At 56.8% G+C, this 17,379-nt stretch overlaps 1 protein-coding gene across 4 annotated transcripts in view; it reads left to right on the top strand.

Moving 5' to 3' along the window:
• The window catches only part of RBM19 (RNA binding motif protein 19), a 132,083-nt gene that overhangs the window by 79,635 nt on the left and 35,069 nt on the right, over window positions 1–17,379 (top strand). For all 4 annotated transcript variants that reach the window (XM_031442856.2, XM_031442852.2, XM_031442854.2 and 1 more), the window contains exon 23: window positions 9,126–9,246. In XM_031442856.2, coding sequence (XP_031298716.2) covers window positions 9,126–9,246 — 121 coding nt within the window. The remainder of the gene's footprint in view (window positions 1–9,125; window positions 9,247–17,379) is intronic.

Here is a 17,379-nt window from a genome sequence, read left to right as displayed (position 1 = left end):
AAGGGCTTTGCCCCCTGTTCCTGCCACGGGGCACCCTCCGTGAAGATAAGTGGTCATCACTCTCTTGGCATCAGCAGCACTTGAACCTGGAGATGTAAACCTCCATTTGGGGCCCCAAGCAGTCCTCAGATGCGAGGAAAAGATGAAGGGGGGTGGGCGCATATTAGGGGAGGGCAGGGAGGGAGCAAAGGCTGATTGTAGAACCCTGATTCTGGAAAGCAGTGAAAAAACTAACAGCTTCCAGGCTGGCTTTGGACCCAGGTACGTGACTCCCAGCACAGTGCTCTTACCCCCACATCAACCAGTCTAGTTCGCCAGCTAGCAGAGGAGAGAAGAGTTAGGCACCCCGGCCAGTCCCTAGAAGCATCTCCTCGGCGCCACCGTCTCCCTTCGGCCCCAAGCACGGGCCGTCTGTGTCCTCCCCGCACACGGGACTCTGAGTCTTCTGGCCTTTCTCCATGACTCTCACGTTCCACCCCGCACATCCTCGGGAACTCCATCATCTATCAGGCCCTTCTGGGTCAAGCACACACACCCTCAAATGGGAAGGAGAACCCTAGCATGAGGCTCCACGAAGCCTGTTGTGGCAGAGCTCAGAGTAACCAGGCAACTGATGACAATGGCCAGGAGCTCCCGCGACCGGCCACGCCGCCTTTGTATGTGACACGTACACCGCACACGCGTTGTGTCGTCCCAACCAGCAGCAGCCCCGGGATCACGGGAGATTTGCGTAACTCCCTCCCGGGCTCCTCCAAGCATTTGCTAAGCTCCATGTGTGCAGCTGCGACAGAATCCTGGGAACCACCGGGACGCCGGACGTGGCTCTATTGCTGGGATGCCAAACTGGGGGTGGACTTAGCCGCCTGCGCCCATCACAGGCTCCCGAGCTGGCGTGCTCTCCCACCCTAGGACCTTCATCAGCTCCCGGTGTCCCTGGCACGAATGTCAGCCCCTCAGAAAGGGCCGGTATTATCTAAACCTCTAGGTGTGATGAGGCCGCGTTTCTCAAAGAACCTTCCGCCACATGCTGGAGGGAAGCAGGGGCAAAGGTTGATGGCAGACAGGAAGTCAAGGACACAAACGCATCCTGAACGCCCCGTGGCCTTCCCCGGTGGCCTGGGTCTGCGCTTGCGCGTACGAATGTCGTCTGTCGTGCCTCGGGCTCCACGCGGTTCTCTGGGCCCTGAAGTTTCTGGAAGGGCAGCCTCTTGGCATTGATAGAAAACTGTCCACTTCTAGAAGCCTGTCTTTGGCAGGGACGGTGCTGGGCATTTGCATGCGTAATTTTAAATCCCCCCGGGACTCTGGGAGCTAGGTGGTAGGAAGCCACTTGGCAGATGGGGAGACCGAGGTCCAGACGGATGGCGCCACCTGCCAGCGCTGGGAAACCCCGCGTGTCTACCTGATTCCAAGGCCCATGTATTCAGCCTTTCCTCCCTTCATTATGTATTTACTTAAGTTGAGCGCCAGCTCTGGCCAAGCCGAGCGCCAGCCCCCTCCTGTCTCCACCACCCCCATCACCTCTCACCCAGCCCCAACCCCTCACCGAAGAAAAGGACTCACCAATTAGACATTTTGGAGGAAGGCCAAGAGGTTGGCCCTTAAAACATCTCTTGGGAACAAGCCCAGCCTGAAATCAGCTCCTCCCGGCCCCAGAGGGGGACCAGGCATTCCTTTAGTGGGCTCTGCAGCCACACGCTGCCTCCTTCCAGCTCTCCCAAGCCTTGGAGGCGGCAGCAGCTCTCCACCTGGGCAGGTGACCTGGGATTCCCATCCAGGTGTGCCCGTGCTCGTTGGCCAAGAGGCCACCAATAGCCATTGGGATTCCATTTAGAAGCTACCACTTCCTCTCCCTTTTCCTAGACCTGCTGGTCACAGAGGAAGATGAGGAAGAAGGCAGAGAGCAGCCTCCCGGCCTGGAAACCAGAACACTCGTTTTTTCTCATGCGTGCGCCTTTAATTCCTCCCTTCCCCGAGCCTACCAAGCCTTTGTACTTTTGCAGTTGCAGCTGTTTTTATTTGCCGCCGCTGCTGTTGTTTTAAAAGGTCTATTTTCACATGGAATGTTATCCAATTAGCAGAGCAATGTGTTGGCTTAAATAAACACTTGGGGGGAGCCGGCAGTAGGGAGACGTGATGGCGGCTGGCGTTGGCAGGCAGAGCTGTTCTCACTGTGGTAAACAACCACGGCTTTAATTGTAGGGTCGCACCAGTTAATGTCTCCTCTCTCACTTCTCACGGGTGCACGCTGCCAGGGGAGGGGGCAGAGGGAGGGATGTAGACACAGGGCCCCGGCCCACCCCGGTTGGGATGATGCTGAGGGTTTTGTAAGGGGTCCCATCAGGCCTCTCTGCATCCGTTGTCGAGAGAAGACCGGTGGTGGGAAGAGGTGACGATGAGCGAGGCAGGCAAAGCTCCTTGAGGCAAGGGCCAGCCACCTCCTGGCTTGGCGCCGGGGCCGCAGGCAGCGATCGCCAGCAGATTAGCAGCAGGGTGTGCTCAGCACACACAGTCGCGAAACTGAATGCGAGGAGGGTGTGGAGTGCAGCCCCCGCAAGGGGCCCATGGGGGTGCAGCCAGAGTCTGAAGGGCACCCGCGGGGTGTGTCATCCTGGCAGCCATCTCCAGACAGACAGGGCCGCACGTGGTTAGCAGCATGGCCTGTGGAGTCAGAGTGGCCTCTCTCCACCTGTGCGAACGTGGACAAGGGGCGTCACATCCCCGAAGCCGGAAATAATAGCGCTGCCGCTTGAGGTAACTGAAGATTAAGTGGAGTGATGCTTGCCGAGCGCTTCATGCAGCCCAAGGCCCAGGGCGCCAAAGCAGCGCAGGCGGCTGAGTGTCCTGGGCCCCCGCGGCTCGGAGGCCCTGCTGTTAGACACTTCGGTATCTGTGCCTTTTGTCTCCTGGAATGTTAACTTCAAGGCCACGGCCATTACCAGGTCCCGCCGCCTCGTGGCCTCGTCACTTCAGACCCTTGGCTACTTGGGATCGGCCCTCTTTGCTGAATGGCTCTTTTGTCTCTCTCCAGGGTCAGAGGCGGGGTGTCACTTTCCCGTCCCCTAATTGAGTCCCCTAATTTTGGCTCGCAGTGGGTCCTCGGGGGATATTGAGTTGAATTGAGCTGAGCTGAGTGGAGGGAGGGAGGGAGGGAAGAGACATCTATTCACGTGAGAAATTTTAGACAGGACAGCCTGGAAAATGAGTCCCTGAGTGTTTCTGTTAGAAACTTGCCCTCAGCTCCAGGGTGTCACAGCTTAGTGTGGACCAGGGTGCCCACAGTCAGAGTCACCAATGCAAAGGGCCGCACTTAGCCCAGGAACCAGCTCCTTCCCTGTGGAGGCCAAAAGTAGCTGCAAGGTTTGCCAGGAGCTCTTTTACAGGACCCCGGGAGTGTTGGCATAGGGACAGAAATGATCTGTCCCTCAGAGCACAGGACATTGTCCATGTGGAGACGATGTGAAACATCCCAGGGCAGCAGACCTTCCCTCCCAGAAGTCACAGGCCCTCGGCAGAGAGGAGCCAAGCCCCCAGCAGTCCCAGCAGGGCCGGTGCTCCCATTCCCTTGGCTTGGCCACCGTGCTTCTGAGCTCACGTGGTCATTCTTGGCCAGCGTAGGCCATGCCTCGTCCAGGCATCGGGGGCACAGATGGTTTGGGACAGGTTGGCATCGTCTGTGTTCAGGTGGATTGGGCATCTGCTGAGAGATACTGCCCTCCCACTCAGCAGGAGACAGAGCAGAGGGGCCGAGAGGGTGCCCTGGGCTTCTCAAGATAGGAGCCCCGGCCCCAGCCATGGCCCCTGGGAGAGGAGTCCTGCCAAGGGCATCGAACGGGCTTTTGTTGCCAAGAGGCAGAAGCCTGTCTCCAGGGAGAGCCGTGGAAAGGTCGGGCCCGGTGCTGAGCTGGCGGCCTTCCAGGGCCTTCCCTGTCCTGGAAAGATGGCTGCCAGGCCTAGTCACAGTCTCGCCGGGGCTGGAGGCCAGGGCTCCCGGTGCCGGCAGTTGGTGGCTTCGGTCAGAGGAGCTGAAAGAGGTGTGGTTCCAGGACAGCCGAGGCAGAGAACCGGGTGAGGGGCGGCTCTGCACGCCGGCCGGGCCTGCTCAGAGCAGTCTTCGTCGGGCCTCAGATTGTCTGAGCAGGGCCGAGGCCTGAGACCTGCTGTCTGAAGGGGGCAGGCCATCTGTCCCGGGTCAAGGCAGGGGGACTTCAGGTGGCCATCTGGGTCAGCAAACAGATCTCACCCCCAGATGGTTCAAGTGAAGAGATTTATGGAGGGGTAAGAAGGGCTCAGGGACTCGCCAGGGACAGGTGAGAGCCCTCGCGGTCAAGAAGGGGCCACCAGCAGGAGCTGTGGTCCTGGAGGGAGGAAGCAAGGGAACAGGCACCTTGACCTCTCTGCCCTCTCCCTCCAGCCTCCCATTTGCTTATCCTAAATAGGACCCAGGGCCAGAGAGCCTTCGTTATGCCGTCCAGGGAAGTCTGCTCTGAAAGCACAGAGTGGGTTGAGGGGGGGTCGGGGGTTGGGGGAGCAAGAAGAACCAGCCCAGGCCCATCAGATGATGACAGGAAGGGGCTCCAAAGAGCGGGACGGGGGCAGGGGGTGTCTTGTCTCCTATGGCATCCTCCTCCTCACCAAACCAGCGCCCCCTTAGGGTTCCATCCTGGACCTTAAGGCTTCAGCAGTGACCCAGCTGGGCGATTGGGTGTTCTGCCGAGTCCTCGTGGCATGGTTACTGTTCCTGTCTGGTCTTGTCCTGATCAAAGGCAAAGCATCCCACTTGTACGGACAGGACAGTCGTGGGCGAGACGTGCTCCTTTCTCTGCTGCCTTCAGGGTCTGCATCGCAGGGGTTGGAGGGGCCGGGGCAGGACATCTCCAGCCAGGACCTCCCAGTCTGGAGTGGTATTTTCAAGACCCTAGTGAGGGAGACTCCGCGGTCTGCTCTGTGGAGATTTACTGAGCACACTCTGTGCCGAGGGTAGACAGGATGGAGGCCTCTCTACAAGATTCAAGGTCGAGCCAGGGAGCCCAGCGTACAAGCAGGTGTTAACGGGACAGGCGATCTAAGGAGGCTGGGGGTGCAGGGCACAGGGAGGGCACCGGGCTGCAGTCTGTGCAAGGAGAGCAGGGGCCGCTGGCAAGTAGGCTGTGATGAGGGAGCCGTTCTGAGACTGGGCGGGGTGGGGGAATGTTATGAAGGCCTTGAGATGGAAAATGTAGAGGCTGATAGGAAAAGTAGGAAGGAAGTTGACCTCCATGCAAACCATAGCCTCAGTTTTCCTTTCCTTAAAATGGAAGAATAATGTCTCCTCTCGTGAGTAGTTTGCGGTCGTATGTTTAGAGTGGAACCCTGAAGATCTATAATCCGTGATGAGAAACACGGGAGGGAAACAGGCAACAAGCAGGATTTGGCGAGAAACAGAGGGCGGGGAATGTGTGACTTTCCACTTCCTCTGTCGGGTCTCCCAGCGCTGCGCTGAACCCCGGGTGTCCAGAGATGACCAAGGCCCGAGGGCATGCCATGCCTGGGGCTGAGGTTTGGGAAATTCCTCTCTGGGGAGCAGGCGGTGTGGGTTTCAGTGGAGTCAGGTGTAGGCACGGAGACCAGGGAGGAAGCTGCTGGCGGACCTCAGGCCAGAGAGGCGCCCCTTGGCTGTGTCAGGAACCTTCTGCGCCCTCAGCAGCTTCTCCTGCACTGGCCCGAGAGCCCCCCGAGGCCCGGGGCTGTGTCTCCTCCTCACCCACCCCCTGCCCTCTCCGGGTGTCTCAGATCTAACAGGCTCCCCCAGGCTCTTTTAATGAAACACAATTATTCAGAATTACCCAAGGCCAATTTTAGCCCCAAATCACTGTGCTCACTGCCGGCGACAGTTTGAGGCCACCACATTCCAGCCACCGAGGCAGCGGGGCTCGGAATGCAGCCTGGTTCCGTATTAACCTGAGGGCACTAGAACCAGGAAGGGTAATTCTGCTATTTTTGGAGATTCACATTCTGTGCTCTAACTTCAAATACAAAAGAGCTTTTTTTGTACCCTGCTTACCGCTGTTCCTGCTCTTCAGTGTGATGATGGGAAGTCCAGGGCGTACATCATTGTCATCATCGTAACAACAACAGCCACCCTTCAGTGAGAATTACCATGTGCCAGGCAGCATGGCAAGTGTTAGACTTAATAGTTCATTGAATCCACTCACCCATTCTTCATTGCCCCCTCTCATTTTACACATGAAGCCTCTGAGGCTCAGAGAGGTTAAGCAGCTTACCCAAGGTCACACAGCTTATAAATGATGAAGCAGGGATTTGAACCATAGTAGCCAGGGTCCAGAGCACCCAGTCTTAACGACTATGCCACCTCAGCTCTTAGAGTGAAAAGCCCTCCCAAAGAGAAGGAGATGAGAATTTGCAAGGCATGGTGTCAGAGGGAGGCCGGAGAGGGGATTTTTATCAGCTCCTCCAATGACCAGAGGCCTCTCCAGGCTTTGTGCGGCACAGGAGTAGAGAGTGCGTTTCCAAGGGTAAGAAACATACACAGATCTGACGGCTGGAGTCAGAGAGAGAGGCTGGGGGTAGAGACATCTCGCCTGGGCCCACCTCCCAGACTGTTACTCCCTTCTCCTGACTTTGACTTAGCTCTACCAGATGCATCCTCTTGGCCACCCCCACCCGACCGTGTCCCCGGGCCTGCCGCTCCTCAGGGACCCTGGCACAGGATGGAGTACCCGCCACGCCAGACTCCCGACCAATTTCTCTCCACCATCTTAAAACCCCAGCTCCCCCAATCAGGCTGTTTCTCTGTGTTGCCAGCTGAGAACGCGTGTGTTTTAAAGCTCTGAATGGGCCATTTAGGCTCGGAGTCCAGATGCATTTTTATATCCACATAGAAAAAAAATGCAGAGGCTCTGCTGGCAGTCAGAAAGAGTTTTTTAAATTAACGTTTAAAAAAAAGGAGAAAGAAAAAGTTTCCTGCACCTGGCCCTTCTTGGAAAAGCACAGAGAAGAACAAAAGCATTTCTTTAATTTTGGCTACATGTCTAATTTTTAAAACATGCCTGTCCCACCCACTGCACACTGGTGCTTTTCAGATTCAATTGTCTATCAAATATCTACTGTGTGCCACCCTCGGGGGTCATTGTGTGGAAGTCCTGTGATTCGTCCCATTTTACAGGTGAGGAAACTGAGGCTCAGAGCAGGGCAGTTGGATTACCCAAGGTCACTGTTATCTCCCTAGGCTGCTGTGAGAGACTGGGTGGCTTAAAACAACAGAAACGTATCCTCTTATAGTTCTAGAGGCCAGAAGTCCATGATCAAGGTATCCGCAGTGTTGGTTCCTTCTCAGGGGAAATTCATTCCATGCCTGTCTCCTGGCTTCTGGTGACAGCCAGCACTCCTTGCCATGTAGGTATCACTCCAGCCTCTGCCTCCGTCCTCATGTGTGTTCACCCTGTGTCTCTGTGTCCTCACGTGGCCATCTCTTGTAAGGACACCAGTCACACTGGGGCAGAGGCCTGCCCTGCTCCCGCATGTCCTCATCTTAACTGCATCTGCAAAGGCCCTGTTTGCAAATGAGGTCACAGCCTGAGGTGCCGGGGGTTAAGATTTTAACATATTTTCTTTGGGGGGATCCAGTCCCACCCCTAATAGTCACAATGCAGATGAGGCCAGAGGGAGATCAGTTCCAGTCCACAACCTTCCTGGTTATGCGCTGCCTCCTTGCAGCATCAAAGAAACAAGAAGGGCAAACCCCACGGCGCCTCATCTTGTACCAGATGGCGCTGCCTGCAACCTAAAAGCAGAGAACAAGGCACCAACAGCACCCTCTGAGGCTCCCCGGTGCTGACAGTGCTTGGAGCCCACCCTCCTCAAACCAAGCCAACCTGAGGCCTCTCTGGTGAGAGAAATTGCAGATAAGTCTGTGGTAGCAACGCCACCACCAGGAAAACTAGCATCTCTCGAGTGCTGACCATGTGCCCCAGACTGTTCTGGGCACTTTGCACTGTCATCTTCTCTAGAACTGTAGAGTACCATTAACGCTCCCATTTTACAGACAAGGAAACTGAGGCTGAGGAGGTTCATTTACTTGCCCAAGGTCTTGAAGCTAGGAAGTACAGGACCCACCCTGCCCAGGCAGGGTGGCCTCAGAAGCCAAGCTTCTGGCCACCAAGCATGGTGGCCTCTGTGTGCCTCAGGGGTGTTTTGGGAAGAACCCCAGCACAGGGCCATTTAGCTCGAGACCTGTGATGTTTAAGGCGGAACTCGCCAGTGCCATGTGATTCCATTTCAATGAAATATCCAGGATAGGCAAATCCTTAGGGACAGAAAGTAGACCAGTGCTTGCTGGGGGCTGGGGGAGAAGGGGACAGGGAGTGTCTGCTGATGAGTATGGAATTTCTTTTCAAGTGATGATGCTGAAAATGTTCTAAAATTGATATAGTGATGGTCGCACAACTCCATGAATAGACTGAAAGCCATTGGATTGTATGCTGCAGATGGGAGATTTGTGTGATATGTGAATTATATCTCAGTAAAGCTGTTATAAAACAAAAATTAAAAAGGGAAGGAGGCAGAGTGCAGAAGGAGGTCGGGAACAGCAAAAGTCGAGAGGGAAGAGTGCTTGTGGGCCCCAGGCTGCTGAGCTGGAGTGGGAGAGGGGTGCAGCTGCGGGCGGCTCGGCGGAGGGCAGCAGAGAGAGATGAGGGACAGAATCCCGAGGGCGGGTGGCGGACAGTGCCATCCAGTGCAAGTGTGGGGCCCACGTGGTTGTCATCAGGGGCTGGACAGGCTCGGCTTTCTCAGAGGCGCTGTCTCTGACAGCCAGGCAGGAGGCCAGCCTGCTAACGGGGTCGCCGTCCCCAGGTGGGACGTGACGTGGGAGGGAAGCTGGCCGCCTGGCCCAGGCACCAATTACAGGCCCAGACGGTGGATGTATTGACCACACAGCCACTTACAGCTCTGTCCCTGGGCACGTAACCCACTAATTGACTAGAAGTGCCCAACAGCTCCGCACACCCTCGCCAGAGAGCCTGCGTCACAGGCCCGGAGCTGGCCTTCAGGTGTGTGGTGCGGGCCAGAGCACAGGTGGGGTGTCTGCGGATGGGTCTTCGCTGATGTGCTGTGTTTCGTTACAGAGAGCCTTCAACGCCCTGTGTCACAGCACCCACTTGTATGGCCGGAGGCTGGTCCTGGAGTGGGCTGACTCCGAGGTGACTCTGCAGGCCCTGCGGCGGAAGACAGCTGAGCACTTTCACGGTAAGAGCCGCGGGGCGGGGCTCCCAGGAGAACTGCCCTCCCACTGACGGGCTGCGGAGGGCAGGTGCCCAGTCTTCCCTCCATCTCTCCACATCTCTGTGCCGGGGAGGGGCTCACCTGCGATGGCACCAGTGGCCTCCATGCCCTTTTTGGCTTCCCGGTCGAATCAGGTCATTCGGAGGTCTAGCAGGAAGTCAGGGAGAGGAGGAGCCTGGGGTCAGGGTGGTCATCCCCACTGCTGCCTCCCTTCCTGCCATGTTGCTGCCAGCTGGCTGATGCTACCATCAAAGGCCACAGCTCACATCCAGTGGCCTTCTCCACCCAGGGCTCTCTGTCCGGGGTCTGGTGGCCGACCCAGGGGCCATTCATCCCAGTTTCCTTGCACCTGCTACCCCTTTACTAGACCCTCCTCAGTTACCCAGCTTGAGTGCCATCCACTTGCCCTGATGGCCACAGGACCTACTCCACCTCTCACACACCCTGGTGGTGTCACACGGCCTTACTGACTATTCAGTCCATCCCCAGAAAACACTGAGTGAGCACCTGCTGTCCCCCAGCACAAGAGCTGCAGCAGTGACCTCGTGGGGCTCCAGGTCCAGGTGGAAGAGGCTGGGCAGGTGGCTTGAGTATGCGGTCCAGAAGGGCCTCCCTGCAGAGGTGACATTTGTGTCCACAAAAGGGCTGCCCAAGGTTGATGTGAGCAGGAAACAGGGAAGCCAGCGTGGCTGGAGCAGGTGAAGTCGGAGAGAGCAGCAGGGGGCAGTCACATGGGTCTTGCCTTCTCCAGCAGGTTGTCAGAGGGTCAGGGAGGAGGGGATGAGAGAAAGCCCGAGAAGTGGGCCACCCTGGGCACGGGGGAGGCATGGCCAGTGCCCCTTACTGCCCTGGTGCTCCCCTCCACCTTCGGGGATGTTTGAACTCCAGTCCCAACTCTGTCCCTCTCCCACGCATCTCAGAGGTGCTCTCACTGTGGTCCAGGCCAGGCAGTAAGAGGGGCAGCTGCTGATCCCCTCACATTTGAGGCCCATTGGCCTAGTGATGGGAGCCCCGCAAGCAGCCCCGCCTGGCTGGGAGTGCATCCCTCCCTCCCACCTGCCTGGAAAGCCGGGCTTTGTGAAGCGGCTTGACTGTCCCACCTGCAGCGTCGCCCACGGTGCTGTGAGGTCACAGGTGGCCTCTGCCTTCCCCACCCCAGGGAGTCCCCATCCGCCAGGCCGTCTGGGAGTTGTCTGTGCGGAGCCTGCCCTTGCTCCACTCATCTGTGTGGAGAACCAGGACTTTTTATGGTCCCCGCCAGGGACACTCGGCTTCCTAAATCAGGCAGCAACTTAGGGCACCTCCTTAGGGAGCCATGAGTTTTCCAGGCGGGTCTCACTGGTCTTGCTCGGGGCCAGCAAGCAGGGCTTCTCGGCAGTGTGTCAGCCACGCCAGTCTGCATCCCCACAAGTGTGCTCAGAACTGCAGAGACAAGATGGAAGTCCTAGGACTGTAGCTCAGCCTGCTGAACCCTTCAGAATACACCCCCTTGCCCACCCCAGTGGTCTTTCTGGCCTGTCCTTCCCCACCACGCCGCCCGCAGAGTTCACTGTCCCCACACGCCAGGCAGGACTCTGTTCTCACGTACACTGTTCTCTCTGCTCAGAATGCCTTGCCCCTCAGTTTTTTCTACAACCTGGCAAGGGCCTATCTGGCCTTTAAGGCTCAGCTTAAAGGACACCTCCTCCACGAAGCCCTCCTTTTCTGCACTCCACCCCAGGATCAGTAATGGCTCCATCCTGTGCTCTCCTGCCTCCGTTCCTGTACCTCCTTGCCATGTCGTCACGTGTTTCTTTACAGTTCTCCTCACTGGACTGCTGCCTCCCCCCGGGGCGGAGACCATGCCCTTATGCTCACCTCTGTCACTGATCAGTTCCTCTCTGGGCCCCGCGGTGTCCGTCACAAGCCCAGCCCTCAGGCTGGGGTATGTATGAGCGAAGGCAAAGGAGGGGCCAGAGAAATCAGGGCTGAGTACAGCGCACAGCTCAATAAGTCCCGCAAGCCTGGCGTGCGGGAGGGGAGCCTCTCCTTATCGACAGCCATTGACAGGCCCAAATGCACCCATCGGCAAATGTTTGTGTAAGGGACTCTCCCGTGTCCCCACCACCCAGCCCCGGGGCCGGGGGCGGGGGAGGGAGCGCCAGCTCAGCAGTTCTGCCCTGCCTTGGAGAGAAGCCCCCTTCAATAAATTGAGCTCCAAAGACAGCATTATTGCCTCACCCCAGTGGGAAGACGTGGCCAGAAGTGTTTCTGTGCGATTGGCTGTCTCCACGTATCCGCTGCAGGCCGAGGCCCAGACCGGGGCAGGTAGAGTAGTAACAGCAGGAGAGGCGGCAGTTTACTTGTCCACCTTTTCCCCTGAATCTCCGCCTGAGGTAGGCATGCTTAGCCCCGTTTTATGGATGAGAGAACTGAGACCAGCTGAGCTTTGAAGGGGACTCGGGACAGGTGCTGTTTATTAAGGATGTGCCCTGTGCTGGGCCATCTCTGTATGTGACACGCATTGCCTCTCTCACCCGCACAGCAGCCCTAGCCACTGTAGGCACTGCTGTCCCCATTTCACAGACAGAGAAACTGAGGCACTGGGAGGTTCAGCCGGAGAGTACAGAGCTGAGATTGGAACTCTAGGCCAACTCCAGAGCACATCACCACACCCCCATGCACAGCCAGTCCTCTTTGAAGGCCCTATGCGTGCGTGTGACTTTGTCCCCATTTACAGATGAGGAAACCAAGGCACAGAGGTGAGAAAAGCCCCTCGCCCCAAGGCCAGCACTGAGTGTCAGAGCCAGGCCGTGTGCTTCCTCTCCTTTTGAGTTCCTCTGAAGGGCTGTTGCCCTCCCAGGTTCTGGAAGGTGAGCCTTAAGAGACCCTCCGCAGCACCAGGGTGGATGTCAGGGTCCCAGCAGGGAACAGACTTCACCCCAAGGGTTCGCAGGCAGAGCCTGCCACACAAAGGTGAGCAGCAGTGAGGAGGTGGTGGGGGGCACAGGGAGGAAGTGACGTCCCTGCGGTCCCGTGAGAGCAGGAGCCTCGGAGACCACCACCTGGTCCCCGAGTGTGGAGGGACGTGGCCAGTGCCTCCTTCCCATGTCCGGAGGATGCTGCGGGAGAGCAGGAGGGTAGACCAGTTGGCTAGAACAGGTGCTCTGGAAAAGTCAGCCCTCTCACCCACCCACCCCATTGTCTGCTTGATCTCTCTGGAAACGGGGTACCCACAGCAGCCCTGAATATTCAGAATAGGGCTGCTGGCCTCCTGCCCTCCCCTCCAACCCCACCATGCTCCTTCCCTGTGGCGAAAAATATCCAGCTCGTTTGTGTTGAAATCCGCATTGTTCAGAGCTGCCAGGGCCCTGGCAGACTGAGGGCAAGTGGGATCCATGCCCAGTTCCTCCCAACCCCTCCGGCCCTGATCTGTGCCAGGAAGGCACTCAGATCTCAGGTGGAGGCCCCAAGCCCCATTTGCCCAACCTGAGCACTGAGGCCACGACAGAGGCTCCCTGTGGAAGGTGGGCCTTGGAATGAAAGGCAGGCATCTTAACCATTCAGCCGGGCCTGGCAGGAAACTTGCTGGTGACACCGTGGCCTTTGAGCTGCCCTCGGCAACAGTGGGAGGTGGCCAGAGTGATAAAGAGGTGTTTTGGCCCCGTTGTGGCCGGTGAAATCAGCATGAGTTACCCCGCGTGACCCTACGTCTGGGGATCAGCTCCTCCCACAGACCAGCTGCTGACCTGGGAGGCCGTGGGGACAGAGTGCTGGTGGGTCGAGAGCGCCCCCCTCCCCCCGCCGCCCTGTGACCAGGCGTCCTCTCTCCTCCCTCGGTCCCTGACAAGCCTAGGTCAAGGTGGACAGCTTGATACGCAGTTCAGGCCAGATAATACTAATGACTATTATTATTATTCTGACAACCTTCATCTGTTAAGCCTTACTCCCTGCCAGGTCCTATCTGTGAGCTTTCACGGGGATTAATCCTGTGGAATCCTGAGAGGTAAATCCTCTTATTACCCTCAGTTTCACAGACAAGGAAACTGAGGAATACAGAGGGCAGACCACTTGCCTGGGGCGCCCAGCTCCTAGTGGCCGAGTCACGAGTCAGATCTGGGCTATTAGCCATCTTGCTGGCTTCGTATCCACAGGTGTGGACCGCTGCCCCTTGCGTTTCACCCCAGTATGTGTCCCCATGTCCGTTCTGTGACCTCAGGTGAGTCACTCGGCCTCATCTTTGTCATGTGTACAGTGGGATTAGGGTGCCTACCTCATAGGGAATTGGGGGGCTTACAGGAGATGGTGCCTCTAAAGCTCCGGGTGTTTAGTGAGGAGGCAGCAAGCATTACTTATCCTTCCCTCCCCTGCAAGGCGCTAATGCATCTTCCTTCTCGGGCTTGCCAAGAACACTCCCCGTTTTCCTTGCATTGCAGTCGAGTCAGGCCAAGGGAGGTTGCTCTCTGGGCAGAGGAATGAGATGTAAAGGAGAATCCTGGTTTTTATAAGCCCGGACAGAAGTCACGTGTTGTGGGGGGGAGGCGGGGATGTATGAGAATGAACATGCCCGTCTCCTAGGCAGAGCTCAGGACGGTGTGTTTGCATTCGACTCTAGATGCCACCTGGTCCCCACGCCTGGCGAATGGTCGGTGCTTGTTAGTACACAGTAGCGACGAGGAGGAGCAGGCGGCAGGCGAGGGCTGTTAAAACAGCGTTCGTGATGTCTTCCCTTCCGACACAGTTGTGGGAACTAAACAAACTCAGCACCTGGTCTGGACCTCACTGCTTATCCAGGCTCCCCAATTAGCAGCCACAAAAGCTTCTTTCAAACTCCCCTCACCCTCTCCCCAAGGGTAAGCCTTCTGATTTCATCCACTGTCCCTGTGTCATGGCAGGGCATCAGACATTCCCTTGCAAGCTGATGTTTATGAAATACCCATCCAGTTGAATAGCCAAGAGCGGGTCTTTGAAAGTCATTCGAAAAGTTGTCCCATGGAGGCAAAGACCTTGACCCCCGACAGCGGTGATGTGATGAGGGAAGCGCAAGATGGCCCTCTTCCTCAGAACTGCCCTCCCCTCTCCCCTGTCCTCTTCCTGCCTCCCCTCCCGGCCCAGAATCAGCCTTCTCAGCTGCAACTCGGCAGCTCCCCCCACCCCCGGCAGGTGAAGTGCTATTCTTCGATGCCTTGCATGTGGGAGGGTGAACAGAGACAGCACGGAGGGAAGAAAGAGGAAAGTCGGCCACTGGCTGCGTCCTTTTCTTCCCGAATGTGTTACAAACCAGCAGGGTCGCGGCATCGAGAAGCTTTCAGGGCTCCGGCAGCCGCGGTACCTAAGAGCGCCGCCGACAGAATATAATGGTACGGAACCTGTCTGCCCGCAGAACCCTCTGTTTTCGAGCGCGCACATCCAGGGAGGCCGGGGCAAACAGGCTTTTATTTGGCCGGGAGCGCTGCTCTGCCTCCCGGCGTTGTCTTATTCCAGCTGGGAGGACTGATGGGCTGTGGTTAGCGGTTGCACCTTTCACCTCCGGAGCTGGGAGCGCAGACATGACCGGCATGGCAAGTGCCTGGCAGTGGCGCCGTCCCCCGCCCGCCCGCCCGGCTGAGCCTGGCCAACCTGGGATGTGAGATCTGGTACCTTCAGGCCCAGATGGGCACCCGTCCCGTTGGTCACTTGCCTCCAGCACAACAGTGCCCCCCAACCCTAGCCGGGCAGAAAGGAGCCTGACTCCTGGGGCCCTTGTCCCATCAGCCTGGCCCTCTGCTCCCCTCCCCTGTCGTTGACTTCAGGTCTCAGCCAGAGTGTCAGAGATTCGACTTTTCCCCCAGACACCTACTGTCCTCAGAGTTGCCTCGTCACACCTCCCCTCCATCGTCTCCCTGGCACTTTGTGTTCACGGGTGTGGTGGTTTAACCTCTCTACTCCCTGCAAGGCTTTATCCTCCGGGGAACAAGGCCCTCTCTGCGTCCCCTGTCGTGACCCTGTATCTAGCACAGAGTAGGGACTCACTAACGATTGGTGGGGTGAATGAATGAACATAAATAAGAAGCGGATCGTCAGAAGGGCGCATTCTAATTGAGCATCTAATACGAAGCGGGCACTGCAAGCGCCACCTGAGTTCGTCTTGGTCCTCACCCCACAGGTAGGGAAACCAGGGCTCAGAAAAGCCAGGCAGTACGCTCCAAGCCCCACAGCTAGTTAGGCATGCAGCCACACCTGGAGCCCTGCTTGGTGTGCAGCCAGGTAGCCCTAACCTTGACCCCCGAAAGACCACTGGTCTGAAAAGAGGCAATTGTGTGACTTCTTATTAAAGATCAAATCAGGAAAAAAAGAAAGAGGGGGAGAGAGCTTTGTCCACCTACTATGTGCAGGGGGCAATGCCAGGTGGTTTCGTATACTCAGTCTCATTTTAGCCTCGCAACCCCCTGGAGAGAGGTGCTGTTCCCAGTTTTCTGAGGTGCAAACTGAAACCCAGAGAGGTCTAGGGACTTGCCTGAAGGCATACAGCTTTGCACATACAGGACGGATTACCCTATTTCACCACTCCGTAGATCCCCAGCAGTTCCTAAATTCCAAATTGTGCCCCCCTTGATCAGATCTGGGCTCCTGGTCCAGGTAGGGCCATCATTGCAAATTACAGCCAAATCCAGCCTGCAGTCTGTTTTTGTAAAGACAGGTTTTTGGGGGGAACACAGCCATGCATGTTTTTCTCATAGTGTCTCAAGCTGTGTTTTCCCACTGCAAGGGCAGAGTCCAGTAGTTGTGACAGAGACCTTAAGACCTGCAAAGCCCTAAGATATTTACTGTCTCCCCTTTTACAGGAAAAGTTTACAGCCCTTAGGGCTTGTGGAATGGCTGGCCCTCTTTTATCTAAAACCACGAGTGGCTAATTCTTCCCGTATAACCCCCCCTTTCTCAGAGACTGTACAGTTTTAGAGGCATCATAACCATACCGTCATCCCCCCAGCTAGAGCCCTCTGCATAAGCATTCCAGCTTTTCCTGGAACGGAGACCCCATTGCTTTGCTTCCCACTTCATTCATTCATTGATTCACTCAGTCCTTCATTGATCCCCCGCTTACCAAGCCTTACTCAGCCCTGAGGACAGAGCAGTGCACAAAAGAGAAGGCCCCTGCCCTCATGGAGCTGGCATTTGAGTGGAAGAGATAAATGATAAAAAAAAAAAAAAAAAAAAAAGAAGAAGTAAATAACAAGAAAGTGCTGATGATTGCGAGCCCTGCAGAAGAAATGAGAAAGAACACCATCTCCTCCTTGAGAAAGGCGAGGGGGAGGAGAGATTCCCAGTAGGGTGGTTGGGGAAAGTCTTCCCGCGGAGTCAGGACTTCTGTGTGATGGGAAGGAGCCAGCCAGCCCAACATTCCAGGCAGTGGGAGCCACAGGGGCAAAGGCCCGGGGACAGAAGCATGCTCATAGCAGGCCATTGCAGCCAGAGAATAAATCCAGGGTGGCGACTGGTTGGAGACAAAGCTGGAGAAGCCAGCAGGGCTCCCTGGTGGGGCCTTGTGGGGCAGGGCAGGGAGCCTGGCTTTTATTCAAGGTACAGTGGGAGGTCTCTCGAAGATTTTTAAAGGGGAGGGTGCCATGGCCTGATTCATACTCATCCTCGCTGCTACGTGGGGCGTGCATTGTAAATGGGCAGCAATGGAAGCAGGACCCACTACAGTTGTCCCCCCAAGCCAGGGCGGCGGTCTGAGCAGGGACAGAGACCAGAGAGGTGGAATTAGGCCGGTGGATTGAGCATATGGGGTAAAAGTAGAGCTAGCCAAACTTGCTTCTGGAAGGCAGGAGGGGAATTAAGGCCAATATGGAGATTTTTGCTCGGAGCCAACAGCCACTCAGAGGGCGGCGGTGCTGCGTAATGATGAGGCCTAGGCGGCTGGGAAGAGCAGGTAGGGAGTGGGGGTGATCTGGACACGTCGGGTTTGAGACACCTATTAGGGCTCCCCGTGGGATGTCAAGCAGATAGATCTATGAGTTCGGAGCTCAGGGGCGAAGCCTGGGCTGAGATATAAATTTGGAAGTCATCAGCATACAGATGATATTTAAAGCCTACAACGGTTCCCCAAACCCTCCCCCCTTCCATAACTTAATCATT

The sequence above is a fragment of the Camelus dromedarius genome, chromosome 31, assembly GCF_036321535.1.
Source record: "Camelus dromedarius isolate mCamDro1 chromosome 31, mCamDro1.pat, whole genome shotgun sequence".
Taxonomy (NCBI): Eukaryota; Metazoa; Chordata; class Mammalia; order Artiodactyla; family Camelidae; genus Camelus; species Camelus dromedarius.
Note: the sequence above shows the minus strand (reverse complement) of the source record. Positions and strands in the feature narration are given on the sequence as shown.